The following is a 21,695-nucleotide window of genomic DNA, read 5'->3' on the forward strand; positions in this document are numbered from 1 at the left end:
CCATGCTAATTGTAACGGGTTGGGGGTGGGGTAACGTGGTTGTCAGGATGTTTTCCGTCCCATCTCAACCGTCAGTTTCAAAGAGATATTGTTAAAACGGATGTAAAAGAAAACTATAACAAATAATAAGAGTCAATTGAAATCTTTACTTCTTGTTGTTGTTGTTATTAGTAATGACAGTTACAATTTTAATATATACATGAACTAACTGCAAGTCGTACTCTACTTTTAAAGACTGTCAGTTTTGACAGTTAGATTCTAGATAATTAATTTCTACAAATTCTATTTAATCTACTTAAAAAAGAATAATTACTAAGCGCAAAGGCAGAGCCAATAATGCTGCACGGTAATTGTTATAAAAAACTGTAAACTAGTCCATCGAATCATAAAATTTCTAAAAATTCGCTGGGCCAAAAACTACAACTTACGAGTTATTTCTGCAACTGATTTGGAACGAGATTATATTCATGGTGACGTCACTTCCGGAAATACATGTAGCAGCAGACGTCAAAAGTTAGAGCGAGAAGAATGCGATTAAACACTAAATATACGACATGACAGTAATTAGGATGGATGTAATCTAATCAATAACATGTCCAGGAAGGTGTTAACGTAAGTATTTTGGAATAATAATATTTACTTTAGTGGATTTAGAGCATGAAACAATTTCGGAATGAACTACCCAACTTTTGATGACGTAAGTGCCAGTAGATCGCGGGACTATTTGAGCCGATCACTGGAGCTAACTATAAGTGTTAAATATTACGAGGAAACTTTTAACTGATCTTATACGTACAATATACATAGTTTTTACACACAAGACGTGTATGTAATAATAAATAATCATATATTTAATAACTATAAAAACATCAAACGATCGGGAATGTGGGCGAAAACCGAAGGTCTTGATCACTTTCGACCGAGCCTGACTATTACACTAATGTTGATGTTCGGCATGACAAGTGAATGCTTTAACCAGTAGGCTACTCCATCGCCCCAATCAAGCTATGGATATGATGGACAAAAGATTTACTTACTTCATACAAGAACTCTTTTTCTTTGCTTCTTCCTTGATAAGGATAATCCTGAAATATTGCAAAATGATACAAGTTACTTTCTCAGTTAGTTTACAATACAGACAGCATTACTGTAATAAAAATAAAGTGTCATGTCTTTAATCAAGTGAGTGAGTTGGGTTTATGGCTGCTTTGAAAAGTATATTCCAGTGATATCACTCACATAATGTGGGAGGAAAGCACAAAGTGATGCATGTCTCACACGATTACCACTTCGGTGAAACTCATGAGCACAGGTATGGTGCTTACAAACCTAGAAACATAATCAGGGCAAACCAGGATTCAAACCTACAGTCACAGGTTTCTCGCATGCTCAAGAGACACAACTCTGCACAGTGGATTGTGGCACCTTAGACGACTGGGCCACCCAGGACACCCCCCTATACTGGAGGAACAATGACAAGATGCACATGCCTGTATAGGTTAAGAATTGTTTTCAATAGAAATAAATGTCTAATTTGCTGTTCACAGCAGCATTTACTTGGTTAGAGTATCACCATGACAACAAATATTTGGTCATACAGGCTACAGAATAACAACATATTCTTCCTCCTGTTAGTATAATATTGTATTTACATTTTACACTGCTTTGAATAGTTCCAGTTACACTGAGCAGTCAACTTCATGCAAGAGGAAAGCCCAAAGTGATGCAAGGTGTAGATATTACCACTATGGTGAAACGTGTGCATGGTATGAAACAAACCAAGGATCATAATCAGATCCCACCTAGGAGTCAAACCCATTACTAAACCAAGGTACAATCTGCACAGTGAGTTGCAGCACCCATGAGATAATATGTTTCCATTTTCTAAGTGAATTTTGTTTGTTCAAATACTGTATTCTATTCTTTCAAACTCAACTGTTTGCGTGAGCCTCTCTCTCGGGGGACCCTTGATCTGTTCCTTGATAAAGATGCGGTCAGTGTCAGTCAAACCAAATTTCGAAAATACAGCTCCCAGGTTGTTCTCATGAACCAGATGATCAAACATTTTCACAGATGCGTCTTCATGCTACAGCAGAAACAACATTCTCATTCAGATTACAATAACTTAACAATTTCAAAAGACACTGTTTGCGTGGCATTCATGAGTACATGTTTTTTTAGACACCAGGTAACATCTCACGCAGTAACATCTCACCCGGTAACATCTCACGCAGAAACATCTCACCCAGCAACATCTCACCCAGCAACATCTCACCCGGTAACATCGCACCCAGCAACATCTCACTCAGTAACAAAACACCCGGCAACATCTCAACCAGTAATATCTCACTCTGTAACATCTCACTCAGTAACATCTTACTCAGTAACATCTCACTCTGTAACATCTCACTCTGTAACATCTCACCTGGAAACATCTCACTCAGCAACATCTCACCCAGCAACATCACATCCGGCAACATCTCACCCAGTAACATCTCACTCTGTAACATCTCACTCTGTAGGTGAGGTGAGGTGAAATGGGGTTAAACGTCGCGTCCAAGATTATTGCACTTATATAGCGACGTGCACGTACGTGTGTGTGTTTGTGTGGCTGCTTGGACTGATGCCGATTTATAGTGCTAGCTCAGTTTAACATGAATACCCCACTCAGACACAGTATACTGACTCCAAGCCGACCATCCTTGTTTTAGCCCCTTAATGCCGAGCGCCAGACAGGGTAACAACAAGTACCATCTTTTAACGTCTTTTGGTATGACATGGCCGGGGATCCAACCCCAGACCTTCCACTCTCTGGGCAGACGCTCTACCACTAGACCACGGAGGCGGTCACCTCACTCTGTAACATCTCACTCTGTAATATCTCACGCAGTAACATCTCACTCTGTAACATCTCACTCTGTAACATCTCACCCAGTAACATCTCACTCTGTAACATCTCACTCAGTAACAGCTCACTGTAACATCTCACTCTGTAACAGCTCACTGTAACATCTCACTCTGTAACATCTCACTCTGTAACATCTCACTCAGTAACATCTCACTCTGTAACATCTCACTCAGTAACAGCTCACTGTAACATCTCACCCAGTAACATCTCACTCAGTAACATGTCACCCAGTAACATCTCATGCAGTTACAGTAACATCTCATCCGGTAACATATCATGCCATAACAACAGATGCAATGAAATCTCACCAAGTCATAACCTCATTTCATAGGTTAACATGTCATATAGTAACATGTTTGTTTGCTTGTTTGTTTGTTTGTTGACTAACGCCACACCCAGAAATATTCAAGCCATATGGAAATAATCAGTCTGTAAATAATCGAGTCTGAACCAGACAATCCAGTGACTGACATCGTAAGCATTGATCCACGGGATACGATGACATGCATCAACCAAGTCAGCGATCCCATTAGTCGCCTCTTTCGACAAGCATAGTTTGCTGAAGACCTAATCTCACCCGGATCTTCACAGGTATAGTCGCATGTAAAGCAGCAACATTTCACCAAGAGATCTCATGCAGATATGAACATGTTCATACCCTGAAGATAAAGATAGAATGTCTGCCATCCTTAACATGTCATTTCCCCTCCATCTAATACAAGTATCAACTGATTATATGTGACATGTGATTTGTCCCTCAATGTAACCTGGCAACAAGGACCGTTGTTCATATTATCAACCACTAGTTTGTCTTGCACAAATATTGTCTCGACTGCAGCATAAAACAACAGTCACACTTTCAGTAATGAGACTGATTACACCACCTGGGGATTACAGGCAAGAGCACAAGTCACAAGAAACCTGTCGTAAGAAGCGACTAAATGGATCAGGTGGTCAGGCTCGGAAACTTGGTTGTCTATATGTGATCATTACTCAATAGCATGGATCAATGCTCATGATGTCAATCACTGGATTGTCAGGCATCCACTTGATTTTTACAGAGCAATGTAATGAAGCTGAAATACTGTTGAGTGTGGTGTTGAAACAAGAAAAAGTGTAGTTGAGAGAAAATGAGTTTGGTTAAATGTCACAGTATGTCAGTTATATAAGAGTATGTCAACTTAATGTGTGTGAAAAGCCCAAAGTGAGTAGATGCTTACTACTTTGGTGACACCTACCAATAATGTGTTCTGACACAGGATCATAACTGGGGTTGTTCAAACACACAACAAGAGTTTGCCACTAACGTGGCTATATCCCCCACCCCTGTTGCAGAATTTATGACATAATTAAATCTAAACAAACCTTAAACATTTTTAACCGAGGTGGAACTTGTCATGCAAACTGTAAAAAAAAGAAGAGTTTGGAACCTAAGTCCATCTTGTTGCCATGGAAACGTAAAAAAAATTTTTTTCTAAAATTTCTAAATAGCAAAAGGCACCAGTTCAGCATGTACCTGACAAACCTGCAAAGTTTCATGAAAAAATATTGAACGGTTTATGAGTTATGCTCCGGAAAAGAACCCTACATTCACAGAACCTAAGTCCATCTTGTTGCCATGGAAATGTAGAAAATAAAAATTTCTAAAATTTCTAAATAGCAAAAGGCATCAGTTCAGCATATACTTGACAGACCTGCAAAGTTTCATGAAAAAATAGTGAACGGTTTCTGGGTTATGCTCCGGACACAAAATGTGACGGACGGACGGAGCCCGTTTCTATATCCCCCTCCAACTTTGTTGGGCGGGGGATAATAAGCGAGCTTACCATAGCAAAGGGACACAACTCTGCACTTCTGACAACAGTATGCCATCAGTACAGGAGTGCAGGGTGTTTAAGGTTGGGAGTGAGTCACACAGTGACTTATACATTACTTACCTTCCACTTTGCCCCAGAAGTGAGTGGAATAAACTCCCCATCAAACAGGTGTGAGAAGGGACCATGTCCTGTAAGAAATAGCAAAACGAATCTCTTTCATTAGTGAAATTAAATAACATCATTAATATATCTGAAAAACATGATGTACCCATACACATAATATAGCTGACCCACATGTGAAGCCACTCTCAAATAATCATGAATACTCATGCAGGTCTGTCTACTGACACAGAGCCTTGCTTTATCCTGAAACCATTTGTTACAGAGTAAAGAATAGATTCCTGTGACTGCACCTTGAAGAACATTCAGTCCTCAAAACAAACGACAATAACTGTCAAACCTGGCATTCTGAAACTATCTCAGAAATTACACCAGATATAGGAGAAGTGATTGATAAGTTCTGAAGCTCACATGAAATGACTTGACCTAAAGAAAGTCAAATAATTTATTTTTCAACATAATCCCCTTCCACAATGATACACTTTTGTTGGAGAGATTTTAACCCAGTTTCGTTGAAGTTCTTCTGTTGTCTGTCAAAAACGTTCTCCACATCAGCTATGATGTCATCGTTTGAGTCAAAACGTGTTCCAGGTAGAGCTTTCTTCATGTTAAGGACAGATGGAAGTCTGATGGAGCCAAATCAGGAGAATAAGGTGGGTGCTAAAGGATTTCAAAGCCACACTGGTGGATTGTAACCATGGCAGTGACTGATTTGTTCTGATGCAAGAGCACACCTTTTCTCAATTTCACACATCTTTTAATCTTAATTTCATGACAATTGCCTTAAAAGTGCCACATAACAGGCTCTGTTAATTATCTGGCCTATTAGAAGATCGTTCACCATGATGGCACTGTTATGCCACATTTGAATATCAGATAATCCCAGGAAAAATGAAATCATAATTCGCCTCTTATCATATTATGATGTTTTAATATTGTTTTCAGCTGAGTCGGAACTACTTCACTTGGACTCAATATTGATATCAATATGTACATTTCAATATGTTTAACATGTTAACATAGCATGCATTAATTAAATATCAACTATGGTAATGAAATTGAAGAGTGGTACTCCTTTGTTTTAGTTTTATTTGCCTGGTACTGGGAGCGCCAATTTCTGTGACAATGACTTGTGTCTGAACCCTTACTGATCCCGGGGGAGCCATAATGAGTTTCCCCCCTAAAATCCCAATATTGCTCTTCTGGGCCAACACCAATGACACCCTCAGAATCCCAGAACACAGAGAAAATACCCATGATAACCTTTCCAGCAATGGAGAGTCTTTGGCTTCTTTGGTGGTGGTGACAGCAAATGCTGCCCCTATTTTGATTGTTGTTTAAAACTCTGGCTAGAAATGGTGCACCCAGGATTAATCCATAGTCATAAATCGCTGCAAGAACCTTTCTGGATCAGTTTCAAGCAGAGCTAAACTATCACAAGACATATTGTGCCTGGTGCATACTTTCTTCATTGCCAAAGTTTCTGTGATGAAAAACTCTCTACTGGGAAATGTTCAGTCATTCGCCTGTCAGATTCTCTACATCACTTCTGGTGATGCTGACGTCAAAGGCCTTCCAGGATGGGGTTCACCTTCAAGGCTCTCCCTGCCATACTTAAACTCTGCTGCCCACCTCTTGACAGTAGCATAGGAAGGGTCATCCTTTCCTAGTTTTACACTCATATCTTGGATGGCTTTTGGTGTTTTTCTGCAAATGCTAAATCACTGCAAGTTCCTCAAGTGTGTCCATTTTCCCAAGGTTACAGACCCTGCTTTCTTAATGACTTGTCACGGCAAACAATTTGATTTTGTGGATATACCTCTAGGACACCATGTGAAGTCCACAACAAAAGATTTCACTATTCCCCAATACTTTCCATGTCAGGCTCAGAAGTTATCAATCAGCCCTTGCATCACATAGCATACCAAGATCATGACACAGCCCTGCGATCTCCACACACAAAATATCTTCATCGTTGATCATCAGTTCAGGCTGTCGTCGCTGCAGTGTCCGTGTCAGCTGCCCAGCCAGGTGGCAAACACTGAAACATGTTACACAGGTGCAGAGATGCCAACCCTTGATAAAGCTTCGGAGTAAGCAGGGGGTAAAAAAGTGTAATTTCATGTGAAAAAGATGGATGGCAACCGTTTCATGATGCAAGTTTTTCTTTTTACATATATGTTAGGCCTCAGTGAAACATGTGGTCCACACATCATAAAATATATCATATGACACTAATTAATATTTTTCAGGAAGACAATGTGGTGTTTGGAGCTCTGAAGTAATATGTACATGCAATTAGATCCCTGTCTGAACCTGCAATGGTCGATAGATAAAATGACTTGAGTGTGTTTTAACATAACAACCAATCTGAGACCTTGTATCACTGAGTAATGGATTTTTTCACACGAAATGAATTGAAAGTAGGGCTCTCATTGGTCAGTTCGGTCTCGCTGTAGAATGCTTAATGTCACCGGTGCATTTAGAATTTGCTCTTCGTGATATTTTATGCGTGTGAATAATACGTGAAAAAAAATGACCAAAATCATTAATTTGGGGATAGGACAAACATAACAGCATAATTTTAGGCTCAAAATCATAATTATTATCTTAAAATTGTAATCTTTGGCATCTTCGGAGGTGGAATACAGTGAAACATGTGACAAAGGAGGAAATACTGAAACATGTCACCTTGGAAGAAATACTGAAACATCTCACCCAGGAAGAAATACTGAAACATGTTACCCAGGAAGAAATACTGAAACATGTTACCAAGGAGGAAATACTGAAACATGTTACCAAGGAGGAAATACTGAAACATGTTACCAAGGAGGAAATACTGAAAATTGTAACCCAGGAGGAAATACGGAAACATGTTACCCAGGAGGAAATACAGAAACATTTTACCAAGAAGGAAATACTGAAAGATCTTACCCAGGAGGAAATACTGAAACATGTTACATGGGAAGAAATACTGAAACATCTCACCCAGGAAGAAATACTGAAACATGTTACCCAGGAAGAAATATTGAAACATGTTTCCAAGGAGGAAATACTGAAACATGTTACCAAGGAGGAAATACTGAAACATGTTACCAAGGAGGAAATACGGAAACATGTTACCCAGGAGGAAATACAGAAACATGTTACCCAGCTGAAAAACATTGAAACATGTTGACAGGGGATACATGTTAAAATACTTAAATAGTGATGAAATTAATACAAATCAAGCCTATCATCATTATCATCCTGACCCTACCTTACGCTATGTTCAAATCAAACATTACCCTATGCAATGTTCAAATCAAACGTAACTCCATAATACTGTATTCGACGTAATAAGTGCCCAGGGCGCTCTCAAAATTAGAAATAGGGGGCTCTTATTAGAATATTATTTCGGTGAAAAAAAAGAGTTGAAAGATGAATTTCGTGGTTTATGGTGACAGCCTGAAATGTTTATGTACCCATAATTAAGGGTGCATTTAACACACGAGTGTGTATTATACGCGAATAAATAAGTCTTGTGTACATTGATCAATCGGAAGGGGTGCTAATTGGGATTGTTCACCAGCCAATATATCAGCAAATATCGCCGTGGGCGCTTATTAGAGCGGGGCGCTTATTACGTCGAATACGGTATGTTCAAATCAAACCTTACCCAATACTGTGTTCAAATCTGTTGTGTGCTGCTCCGGGGAAGACAAAATAACAAGCTCCGAGTTGTTTGATGAATCGGAGTCTCTGGAACTGCGGTGTGTCAATGATCTTCACACACAGCGGGTGCAACTCCACATGGCCATGGATTGGGTCATTGAATATCTGGAATGACATTCATTCCAGAGATCAGTTAAGGAAAGTATTCAACTGATCTATAGAAATACATCATATTTGTCCATCTTCAAATATAATGCTCCACCTTTGAAAGAGAGATTGAGATGTCTCATCTTGTTCTCACTTAAAGTTGTGTACATGTGCACAGCATAAATAATAGAAGAGCAATAAAGCAGAATATACACCTAAGAGTAACTATGACATGTATAACAAGGGTGGTCAATTAAGGGTTGCAAAAAGTCCATTGCACAATGTTCAAATCAAACCTTGCGATGTTCAAATCAAATTTTACTCTGTTCAAGTCAAACCTTACCCTATGCTATATTCAAATCAAACCTTACCCTATGCTATGTTCAAATCAAATCTTACCCTATGCTATGTTCAAATCAAACCTTACCCTACGCTATGTTCAAATCAAACCTTTCCCTACACTATGCTCAAATCAAACCTTACCTAAAATTATATGTAAAACAATTACGTAGTATGTGACTTTTAGCAACTGTGTAGTAACATTTCATTTGGTCTTGTAAGCTTAGCTTTATCATGCATTTACCATGCTAACACTAAGATCTACTGAAAACGATGTCAAGAGACAGGGTCAGGCTAGTAGTAGTAGACACAAAAGGTTTAGGCACAGACTGCTATGTACAAAGGGTGTGCAGTATTACTGGTATATTGGTAAATTGAGGTTCTTTCTTTCAATGATAACATAATATCATGTTTTAATGCTCTGTATATCGGGTAATTTCAAATAGCAATTTTTATCATGTTTTATTGCTATACACTTGCCAAATACATGTACATTATAAATGTTTCCGTAATTCCAAAATGCAAGTTCGCATTCTGGAGTTCTTTTGTGGCAGTGGTGTAGCACCAAGTTATCCCTTTCCCGGTTCATGTATCCACGCGTATGCATTGAATGAGTGAACATTATCATGTTCCAGCATCTTGTTTTGTTCCATTTATGAACTTCAAACCCTGCGATTGATGTTGCAAATTGCTTCAGAATTCAAAATTTTGAATTATACAATATATTGTGATATGTATCGCAATACAGCCTTTGCATTGTACAATGTTGTGATACACTTTAAACCTCCAATACCCATGCCTACTTTGTACAACAATCACAACCATGTGCTTGGGCAGCATATCCTAGTCATAGTGTTGGTGCCCAGGAGAACCCGAGAACAGATCTCTCACTGGCTGTCTCTCTATCAGTCCAGGGGCAGTCGGGTGGCCTAGTGGGTAAAGCGTTCGCTCATCACCCTGAAGACCCGGGTTCAATTCCCGACATGGGTACAATGTGTGAAGCCCATTTCTGGTGTCCCCCGACGCGATATTGCTGGAATATTGGTAAAAGCGGCGTAAAACCATATTAAGTCAGTCAGTCAGTCTATCAGTCCAACTAACTCTATGACCATGACTAAACCATTAACATAAATATATCTACAAATGAATATTAACATGGATATATAACATGTTTAGGATGGCTGACAGCAAACAATGTTAAATGCAGAAAAATGATTAACAGGATCTCATATCGGGATCAACTTTGCTGTAATGCAGCACTTTGAGAAACATTCAAGCTATATGATGGCAGCCAGGTTAATAATGGGGGTATGGACCAGACAAACCAGTGAATATTATGAGCAACAATCAACATTAATCTGTCCTGCACTTACCTTTGTATTGGGATGATAGGTACTCCCTTTATTGGCCTTACATCCAACATCATCTAAGAACTTCTCAAAATCAAGGATTTTACCCATTTTCCTAAAAACATAAACCAAGACAGTTGACAGTTTCACTTCAATTTCCACACCACCGCACTAGACATCAAATGGTGTCAGAATGTCAAGGAACAATTTGAAGTTGTGTGTCAAAAACAAGATAATGTAGCAACCATACAACATCAATACACAAAAAACACATAACTCCCGAACTAGTTATCAACATGCAATAAATCAAAGATATATCAATCATTCATCTATAAAAACAATTATGTCAAGAGATCTACATACTCACGATGACTCAAAATGCCTTTATATAACTGAAATACTCACTCACAGTAACTATTCCTTACATACTTTTTGTTATGTTAGATAGAGTGTGAAGGCCAAGTGTGAAAGGCATGCCGGGTACTTAAGTTTGAATGCAAGAATGGAAGGTGAGAGCAAGCAGATACATTGCACACTGGCTTAACCCGTGTTGCTTGTGCGATTGTGAGGCAGATAGTCCGAGCGCGTGCAAGGGTACTGTAAATAGTGAAATTAATGCGTCTCCAAATGACTGCGACCACTGGCCCCCAGACAAAAATGCAACTCAATATGAATGCGACACCTCCCTCCTCTCAAGCATCAGTGGATTTATTTACAGGATGTAATTAGTGTTTGAATGACATCGTTTATATACTTGTTACAAGTGCTGCTCAATAAACAGTGGTGTGGAATACATAGTTGTTTGTTTTCAGCGTATGTCTAAGTTGGTATTTCTGCTATCCAAAATGTCTTATTGTTGATAAAAATGAGATGTTTAATAATACAAGACCACTCGCATTTTTCGCATTTAATTCACACTTGTGTTAATTTCAAGATTTACAGTATACAAGGAGTACACACCTCAGATCAGTGTGGGTCGAGCAGTTTGGCATGAGAACGTCTGACCACCATCACATGTTGGGACAAGATCATGCGTAAGTACTTCAAATTTTATTATATTCAAGTATTGTAAAATTATGTAGTTTATTAATATATTGAATACATATTGAATAATGAAATTGTGCTGTTTAGTATAACGAGCATTGTAAAGGCAACTGTGGAGTACAATTGTAACAAACTGTTTTTATATTTATCAGTTTTATTTATGCATCTATACAAATACACAGCTGTATATATCACCCATTTAGACATGCTCTATGTATAGTGGAGTAGTAGTTGGATTAGATGTGACGCCCTGACCTTACAGTAAGTCATCGAACATTGACTGTTTGACTCACACTGGGTATATAAGGGTAACCACCCAGATGTACTGCGGGTTGGTTTGGTTTGTTGTTTAATGCCACACTCAGCAACATTCCAGCTCTATGATGGCAGTCTGTAAATAATCGAGTCTGGCCCAGACAATCCAGTGATTAATATGATGCACATCGATCCACACAATTGGGATCCATGACATGCATCAACCAAGTCAGCGAGCCTGACCACCCGATACCTTTAGTCGCCTCTTCAACAAGCATAGTTGCCTTTTACGGCAAGCATGGGTTGCTGAAGACCAAATCTACCCCGGATCTTCACAGGTCGTACTGCAGGGAGGGGAGGCAAATATGAAATCCCCAAATGTTGATGCGACCAGCGAAGATGTTGCCGTCGACGTGGACTTGTTGGACTTGAAACATGCGGGAAACTTTATGATGAGAACCAAGACTATGATCTTTTTTAGCCTTATGTAGGACAATTGTACTATCTATGACTATAAACACCAATTCCTGAAAGACTGCATATTGTCATGAACCTGCCTATGTTGACATTATGGAGCAACAAAACATTTTGTTTTTAGACAAAATACCTTGTACCGGTATATGTATATGTAAAATATCATCAGTTGAATTGTGATCTGAAATAACAGATTATTGTGTGATACCTGAACTTGTATATGTATTGTACTAGAATTTATATGTGTAGATATGTAATATGTAATTTGTAGTATTACTCTTTGAGCGGAGGTTAGTGTGTAGTTTAGTAGATAGTCTTAGTATTAGTTAGTAGTGGACTGTAAGTAGAAGTATTAAGTGTTTAGTATTTTAGTGGTAGTGTAATAGTAGCATTAGTATTCATATAGTATTAGTTTAGTATAAGTTTAGTATTGTTTAGTATTAGTTTAGTATTAATAGTAGCATAAAAGGATTAGGTACTTGGGAGTTGGTGGTATTTATGTAATATGCTTGACAACGGTTGTGGATCTATACAGAAGTGTCATCTTTACCATGTTACAGTAAAAAAAGAAGCTGTTATCAATAAATTGAGTCTACTTTGTCATCCATCAACTTCTAAGTAATGCCTATCAAACAATTATTCCATAAGCTATGCGATATACATAATATCTCCTGCAACTGCGTCATATCCTAGTTGGCTTACCTGATACCCATTTGTTTTAACTTGTCATCCGTGACAAAGTGCAGATGTTTCCCTGCAATTTCTTCCCCTGTAAGTTACAAATTGAAATGGTCACCCAACGAAAGATATGTACCACTGTGTTCCTGCTATAGTAAACAATATTAAACCCTGATATTTTTGTCACAATTCTTATTATCTTTAAGACGTTAAATTCTGAGGTATTTTGACAAACTGATCATTTATCCTCTATGTTTGTGATGCTGTAAATGAAATATGTGTCAACTCTAAGCTACTTACTCACTCGAAGCAGGTTATTGTATCACTTGCTATGTTTGAAAGCATACGACAACTACATGCATAAGATTTCACTGTGACCTTAAGCTCATATGTAGGTCACTCACGACTTTTTCTGATTGTGGTCTCACCTTAATGAAACATGTACAAGTTTCATTGACAGGCTATGACCTTGAGGATGACCTAGACCCTTTACATGACAGATAAAGGTCTCAACATAATTACCCAGAGCTAAAAAGGAGATGTGTATTTGATACGATATCCCGCCCGATATCCCAATAACCCTGAGTAGTTTAAGCACAAGACAATTGGGAAAAAATTAAGACTGACAATACACATAAATGCAGCTGTTTCAAATACCTTGGAACTTTTCAGCCAACTCCTGTAAACCTCTAAGGGCGAGTTGTTCTGCAAGTTCCTCCACGGACCAGAACTGCCAGGAGTGAGCATCCTCCTGGCACATGGAGTCCTGGGAGAAAGTCAGCTCACCCTCCCCTAAAGTCTTTCTATGTTTCTTGGCTGGAGGCGTGGAGCCAGCATCAGGAAGTCTATTCATTATGGTTGTAGTGGTTGTTGTGGTATGGTGGTAGGAAGACAGGACCTGATTCTGTGTTATTACTCTAACAGTGTTGAGGTATCAGGACAACGGGTTAGCTGACATCGGAGCACTGAAAATATTTGAACAGTATTTCAGTTATGTCACAGCATGTCAGCTTGATGTGGGAGCGAATAACACAATGAAGCAGGCAAACAATACTTGTGTATGTGTCAAGTAGAGTCATTACCATAGTGCTGACTTTGCAACCCAGTATCTATTACAAATACTTACCTTAGAGTCACCACCACTAATCCAAATAGTCTTGTAAATGTTTGTTTATCATTTTGCTCAACTCAAATAGTTCACATATTACACTAAAATTTAATGAAAATTATTTGTTTTCACTGGTACAAGTTATGCAAGTAAAATTTTCAGAAAAAGCTAAACACAACAAATACAGCATTAGAAATTGGCACGAGTCCTGTAGTCCTTACCAAACTGCCCAATAGTTAAGGTATCAAAAAGGACTAGTAGAAATGTGTCCTTTTCAAGGGTTTTAATATATGTTATCATTATAAGGACTAGTGGACAAAAACTGTTTCTATCACTGAAATACATTGACAAACAACAGGAATGTGATTGATCTGAATCAATAGGGAAGCTGTGGGTCCCCCTGTACCTCAGACAGATCTGTTCATGGTTGTGGTGTAGTAGTGACACATGCCTAGTGAGATAAAGCAGCTAATGGTAACTTCCACACATGCCCAGAGCTCCAGATAAGCTGCGTATCTGCGTGAAATACGCATCAGAATGAAGAAAAACGCAGTAAAATAAAATCCAAGCGTATCAAATACGCAACGAACATTACAAATACGCTACAAAAATTAAACTTGAGCGTATCATCAAAATATTGTGAAGTAACCCTGCGTATTCGATTAGCAAATCAGCAACTTATTTTGAAATTATAAACGCGCATTCCGTCAACCTTGCCAAACTCCACAATGACAGTTACATCATGATCATTTGCCATCACACTTTCTTGTGGAAGTATTGTGGTACTTTTGAGTCTTATAAAGCTCTCGAACCCACACGACACAAGTTTGCAGGGCCTAGATGTATAGTGTTTTTAAATATTTAACTTAAATACGCACATGTGCAAAAACTAGTGGGTAACAGAAATTTAAATACCCAGAGAGAATTACTGATACCCAATGATTTTAAAATGCATGGATAAAATACCCACAACACCAAAAGCTTATCTGGAGCTCTGCATGCCACAATTAGGATATTCCTGCCAAGTTCAACTTACCCTCAGATCAAACTATGTGCGATAAGCAACCACAGGGAATTCACTAACTACATCTCTCTTGCCAGATGCTGCAGTGAATACCTAATTAGTCAAATTAAATCCATTTCACAACAGGAGTAATGCCCATCAAACAATTTAGGAATGGAAGAGTACATTAATACCCCAGCTGGCATTAAACATTGGTTAAATGCCATAAGTCAGTTCAACTAGCAGCTAATTAGAAGGGATAAGTCTGCATTAACTCATCAACCAATCAATGTCCTTTCTACTACAGCAATTGTTAATGACTAAACCATTAGGCTGATGTCATACTATTGTTGATGCAGTTGCCTAAATGCTTTGCAAATGAAATGTGTTCAATGAGAATTTAAGAGTGGACAAAATAGAACTGTAGAGTAAGTGTACAGCATATGACAGTAGATGATCTCAAAAGTTAAGCTGAGGTATTAATTTGATCCTTGAAAACATGTCTGGTGATGTTTTATCGCAAATTTCACATCTTCATTGACAAAATTGTACACGTTGTTCATTCACCTGAAGCAAAACAATGTAGTTTTTAACCAGCACAATAATATAGTTTGATGACTGTGTCACTTTAACATAGACCAACTCCTTTCTACAGTCGTTTATCTGGTCCTCAAAATCTGGCTTATATACAATATTTAATTGTGAGATGTAAACTTTAATGTTGGCTTACTCAATACTTACTTACCTGTATATGCATTTCAAGTAACCCCTTCTTTGAACATATTGAATAGAATAACAATAAATTGGTCAACAAATGATACCAGTCTGATTAGAAAGTGGTGGTTTGTTTGTTATCCAAATTTGCTTAAGGAATATGTTACTTACATAATTATTGATATGTTGCACTAAACTAACATTAACTGCAAAAGGGTATGTGAGGGTTTCCAGGAACATACCATGAAGGAAGGTACAATTTGTGGCAGGGTTTTTAGAATTAGAAGCTCGTGCCATACATGGGTCATTAACAAATATATAATTATTTGTGTACAGCTATACTTTTTGTGATTGGAACACTAGTAAAAACAAAAACATGGGGGTCAAATATACTAAATTAACACTCAGTAAGTGCTCATTGGGTAATACTTCTCTTCATTTTGTATGTCTGATTGCCTGAGGTGAGTTATTTGCATGGGCTAGGCCACGAGTATCCAGTGTCTCATGCATGGATCAAGAGGGGTGGTTTTCCATAGTACATAATGGTGTATCATTATAGTCTGTTATTCTCAATACTGAAAGCCCACAGTGCCATAGTATCACATTGTACATTGTATATGTGGAGGGTATTGAGACATGTTTGTAACATTTATGGTACTGAACTCTAAAGGGAGGCCAAAGCTTATACTCATTTTGTATGTATGATTGTCTGAGGGTGAGTTATAAGCATAGGTAAGCCCACGAGTATCCAGTGCGTCATATATGGATCAAGAGGGGTGGTTTTCCATAGTATACATAATAGGGTATTATTATAGTCTGTTATTCTCAGTACTGAAAGGCCAGTCCCATAGTTATTTCTACATGTAGACTGTATAAAAGTGGGGGATACTGGGAAGTGTTTGTAGGTAAGGTGAAATGGGGTTTTACATCACGTCCAAGATATTCCGGGGTAGAATAGGTCTTCAGCAACACATGCTTGCCGTAAAAGGCGATTTTACTTGTCGTAAAAGGCGACTAAAGGGATCGGGTGGTCAGGCTCGCTGACCTGGTTGATGCATGTCATCGATGCCAATTGCGTGAATCGATGTTCATGATGTAAATCGGATTGTCTGATCCATACTCGATTGTTTACTGACCGCCGTCATATAGCTGGAATATTGCTGGGTGCGGCGTAAAACGACAAACCAAACCAAATTATAGAGTAGTGTTGAGTGTTGGACAGGAGCCTCCGGTAAGTGGCGCGACCCTGTTTTGAACTTTTACTCGTGACTTAGCCATCAGCTGGTTGTAACGGAAGTTAGCCTATCACCCTATCGCTGTATCACAGATGGTAAAATGAACTACTATACGTGTAAGAGTGAGGTCAGCTTCCTACAAGTTGTACCATTGGTTAATGTCAATGTTTACCTTTGCTTAAGTTAACTTTCCCGCCTCCCACCACCACCACAACTGACTTCCGGTGGAATGCGACGAGTGTTTTCATTGAAACGCGCCCCATAACCGGTCATACTAGGGGCCGTTTTCGCGGGCTTGACCAGAAAAATGGTCATGACCAGAAACGTAGTTTAGCGTTTTGGCGTTGCGGTCATGTGACCGCCCGGTCGTTCGGTCATGAAAACACACAACCGCGTAGTAACGTTTATAATATTGTTTATGTCTTTGGGAATGCCAGCATATTTCATTTTGAAAAAGTTAACGACTCACCATGTTTTCCAGATGAATTTACTGTTGTTTGTATAATCAGATTGGTTCGAGATTGCAGACTAACGGAAAATCAACCAACGTCTCCCTTACATTCCTACTATATCAGCAAGCAAAGAACAGTAATTTAGCAGCGATACGTGTATTCGGCGTCACGACAATCGTCACTTGTTTGTGACGGTCATTCGGCTGCGAGTTCAACTCCAAGAATGGTTGGGGCCACCTATCACAGTGGGGAGTTTTGACTGGTTGCAGCAATATAGGCTCCTCATAAGTTGAAGTTGAGAGAGTTAGTGACGTTATTTTTCTAACGCCCTTTTGCACAGTACATCGTATTTTCGTGATACCATGTCGTGTCAGCTTGATATTGGAGGAGAGCCCAAACTGATGTAAATGAGATATTTACCACTCTGGAGAAATCAAATGTGGTGCAGACAAACCTAGAAATATTATCTTGACGAACAGATTCGAACTCACTGTCATAGGTACAAAGCTACAGCTGCAAAAACAGATATATATTTTTTTTTCATTATGAAACTATGAACCAAAATATGTTTAAAAAAACCACATTGCAACAATGCAATTTCTGTGGAAGTTTCTTTTTAACAATGTAAAGAATAATAAAAAAAATTCAAGGATTTTCTGGCACAATTCTTTTTTTCTATAAAATCCCATCGAGGGGTCATCGACTAAGCTCTTCTCTGTGGTCTATCATTTCTACGTGCAATATCGTATATGAATAATAGGACTTTGCATGGGGTATCGTTCAGAGGAAGCTACCTGGGATATCGTATACTAGTATATGACATTGCATGGAGTATCGTTCAGAGGAAGCTACCTGGGATATTGTACACTAGTATATGACGTTGCATGGAGTATCGTTCAGAGGAAGGTACCTTGGATATCTTACAGAGATCGATGACTAGAGATCCTCAGAAGACGTTGTCTTGCTATAGGATTTCGCATAGAGCTTAATACTACTTGATCTATGGCTTGTTTTATGTTCACGTTAAATGTCAGACGTAGATATGATTTTATTATTTTACGATTACAAGGTAGTTGCTCATGAACAATACAATACACAGTTTGTTGACATAACTTTGACATACAATTCTCCTTGTCAACCTACGATATTGGTTCTAGCATTTGTACCGAATGCCGTTCATCAATCTGTTACAATTATGTTATTGGCACGCACACGAGCAAGAATGTTTGACAACAATAGCATCGGAAACAGGAGGGATTCCGGGCCATCACACACCGTGGCCCGTGTTTTGACAGGAACCATTACAGATGTATAACCCAACTCTGTTATGTTCGACTCACGATAGCAGTATCAGCGCTGACGGCTGTGTTACCTTTGTGGATTGCATAGAAATGTTGTGTTATAAGATGCCATAGAATTACCACATATGGGGTTTGAAGTTATTAACATTCAAACAATACGATTATTGCCTTATTAACATAAATATAATAAAGTAATTATTGTTAAATAATATAGGTATTTTACTCACTGGCACTGTATTCTTACAATTAATTAGCAATAACGTAAGCAACATGGGCACACAAAAAATCCGACATGACACTATGGAACTAGCTGTACAGTCAAATACCACTAACTCCGGGTCGCCGGGATCATCGAAATGACATCATTGTGGCACCTGTACAGCGCACACAAAAGGCGAGATTAAGCGACGTTGACTGCGGAGAGTAGTGGAATGGGTGACCATGTTCGGCAAATCTGAGTGTTGCACAATGGAATCTGTTTCGGCAGATAATCGAGACTGATTATTCTCTGGCGTTGACGTTTTGAATTTACCCGCCCATACTGAAACACGTGGTGTCTCCTTAGGCAAGTGATTTTGCTTGAAGAATACCTCTGTTCACCTAGAAGTGAATGGGTACCCAGTAGGGAGAGATGGTGACTGTGGACCTTCTAGCGCATCAGGGAGATGAGAATTAATTTTATTAAATATGCAGTCTGTGACATTATCATTGTTGACGTATTTGTATATGTATTAAAATTAACTTCAATATGTTTTATTGCGTTCATGTTTTCACGTTTAAAACTGCATCAGTCTGATGACATACGCTGACATACTGCATAGTGTCTACGTGATTTAACGACTCTTGAAGATCCGGGGTAGAATAGGTCTTCAGCAACCCATGCTTTCCGAAAAAGGCGACTATGCTTGTCGGAAGAGGCGACTAACGGGATCGAGTGGTCAGGCTCGCTGACATGGCTGATGCATGTCATCGTATCAAAATTGCGTCGATCAATGTTCATGATGTCAATCAGTGGATTGTCTGGTCCAGACTCGATTATTTACAGACCGCCGTCATATTGCTGGAATATTGCAGAGTGTGGGGTTCAACAAACAAACAAACAAACAAACAAACAAACAAAACGTGATTCAACCGATCAGAAGTAATCAGTTTGGTGAATTGTGGAATAACACCCATGCAGTTCGTGTATGTTCTAATGTGTCACGTTGTAAAGTTCAGTTAAAGCAATATCTTAGAAATATTTTTTCACAGATGAATTAAAGTGTACTTGTATGTACGTCGGCTAAACATAGATGCCATGTGTTCTAAAAACTTATTACTTTATATATTTATTTATAATTCTCCGTACCAAATGCGTTAGATACAAAATGAACATATACAGATAAATCCGGTTTACAAGCCAGAATGATGGGGTCGGGGGCTATGTGTCTGAACCACCCCTCCACGTTCCAACCTAATAGGGTTCTTCAGATTGTCATAGCGACTGATTTACAACACCCACATTGTCTGAAGAACATTTAATAGCAAAGGCTTATTACCCTGGAGCCATGACATCTTAATTGCTGTTATTTATAAGATGCTAATCCTATTTGTTAATCCCCATTTTTGTGTTCATCGACCGTCTGCCATCCTGAACGAGATGTGCAAGTATGTCACTGATGATTTACTGTTTACATGTATATTTATTACTTGTCAGGTGACCTTGGCTACACAATCCTTGGTCCAGAGAGATTGAAAAAGAGAAAGAAAGGTCTTACCCTTAGCCTAGCTAGGGTAAGGCTGGGTGCTCCGGGGCACCTAGACAACAACCATTACCACTATGTGCTGAGCTGGCACATAGTGTGTTTTGTATGTATATATCTACATGAATAAAGTAAAACTGTAAATACCGCAAGCCATCGTCTCCAAGTTGTCACTTCCTACAGGAACCACACCCCTTGCATATACGAGTATGCAAATTATTCATTAATCAACGTCAGACCACACGCGTTGTTAATTTCTTCAGATGAATTTAATCTGATGCAGAGAGGCGTTCAACACAGCCACTTGGATTATCGGATCAAGCAAGCCAATGAAAAAAGCAAGTCAGTAAACCCATTGCATTTGTCAAGGATGACTACCAATGCTTAGATGTCTCAATACAAACACAGGTTTACAAACACAGCTGCTGTGTAGATTAGTCTTTGGCCATAATGGCCACTAATGAGGTGACGAGGCATGCCGCTACCTGTATTATAGTCGCTGCATTGATTGATCTACTCGGGCCAATTCCACGAAGCGATCCTAGCCGTAGTCTATCGTAACTCCCATACTAGACTAACATCGAGTCTCTGAAAGTCTGTTCGACAGACTTCTCCAATACTTTAACATAGACTTACGACATTCGTAGCACTGAGTTATTTAACCAGGATGCACTGGTCGTGGTTCGAATGGTAATGAGTCGAGATTTCGACTCTTGGTTTGTCAATACCATATACGTCTCCCTGGGTTTCCAGCGAAGTGGTGAACATCCCCACCCAAACCCCAGGGCCGCTATGTAACTAAAACAGTGTATAACCCCCTGGATGCCACAGGGACATATATGTCTCTCCTGTACAACCCTCACGTTTCCGATCTTAGGAAAATGTGCGTCAGAAAAACAAATCGGCATCCAGAGGGTAAAGTGTTACAAACTACACCTGACTCGCCATATCCACACTCTACATAAAGAACACTACATAACTTAAATACAGTTGAGCTTACTAATACTGGCATTCTTCCGATTGACTTGTCGGTCACATTCTGTGACTAATTTGACACGTACCTATTGTCATAAGCCGATGAACCTGACCTAATGACCTATCAGAATATATACACAGTTGCGCAGCATTCCAGGCATTTCAAAATAACAATGTCCTATACTAATGCTGAATTTATACACATTTTATAATTGAAATCTAAGATACCCGGGATGATGTATTGTTCAATATGACATGCAGTGCTGCATCATTCTCACTTGTCTAAATCGTTTCCAGTTCATCATTATCGTTACATCGCGACTTGACTGATATGCTACAGTTCTGTAGATCAGTTAACCCCACGAACAATGTTCCTGCAG

The 21,695-nt window shown here is 38.9% G+C and overlaps 1 protein-coding gene across 1 annotated transcript in view; it reads right to left on the reverse strand.

Moving 5' to 3' along the window:
- Positions 1-13,753, reverse strand: part of LOC139454013 (deoxynucleoside triphosphate triphosphohydrolase SAMHD1-like) — a 32,126-nt gene extending 18,373 nt beyond the window's left edge. The window contains exons 1-8 of the mRNA XM_071235487.1: positions 13,443-13,753; positions 12,810-12,876; positions 10,359-10,449; positions 8,504-8,664; positions 6,771-6,886; positions 4,846-4,913; positions 1,937-2,086; positions 1,038-1,085 (exon numbers count right to left, since the gene is read on the reverse strand). Of these exons, the coding sequence (XP_071091588.1) occupies positions 1,038-1,085; positions 1,937-2,086; positions 4,846-4,913; positions 6,771-6,886; positions 8,504-8,664; positions 10,359-10,449; positions 12,810-12,876; positions 13,443-13,638 (897 nt within the window). The 5' untranslated portion in view covers positions 13,639-13,753. The remainder of the gene's footprint in view (positions 1-1,037; positions 1,086-1,936; positions 2,087-4,845; positions 4,914-6,770; positions 6,887-8,503; positions 8,665-10,358; positions 10,450-12,809; positions 12,877-13,442) is intronic.
- Positions 13,754-21,695: the final 7,942 nt, after the last annotated feature.

Source organism: Haliotis cracherodii, unplaced genomic scaffold (assembly GCF_022045235.1).
Source record: "Haliotis cracherodii isolate W230 unplaced genomic scaffold, xgHalCrac1.p SCAF_10, whole genome shotgun sequence".
Taxonomy (NCBI): Eukaryota; Metazoa; Mollusca; class Gastropoda; order Lepetellida; family Haliotidae; genus Haliotis; species Haliotis cracherodii.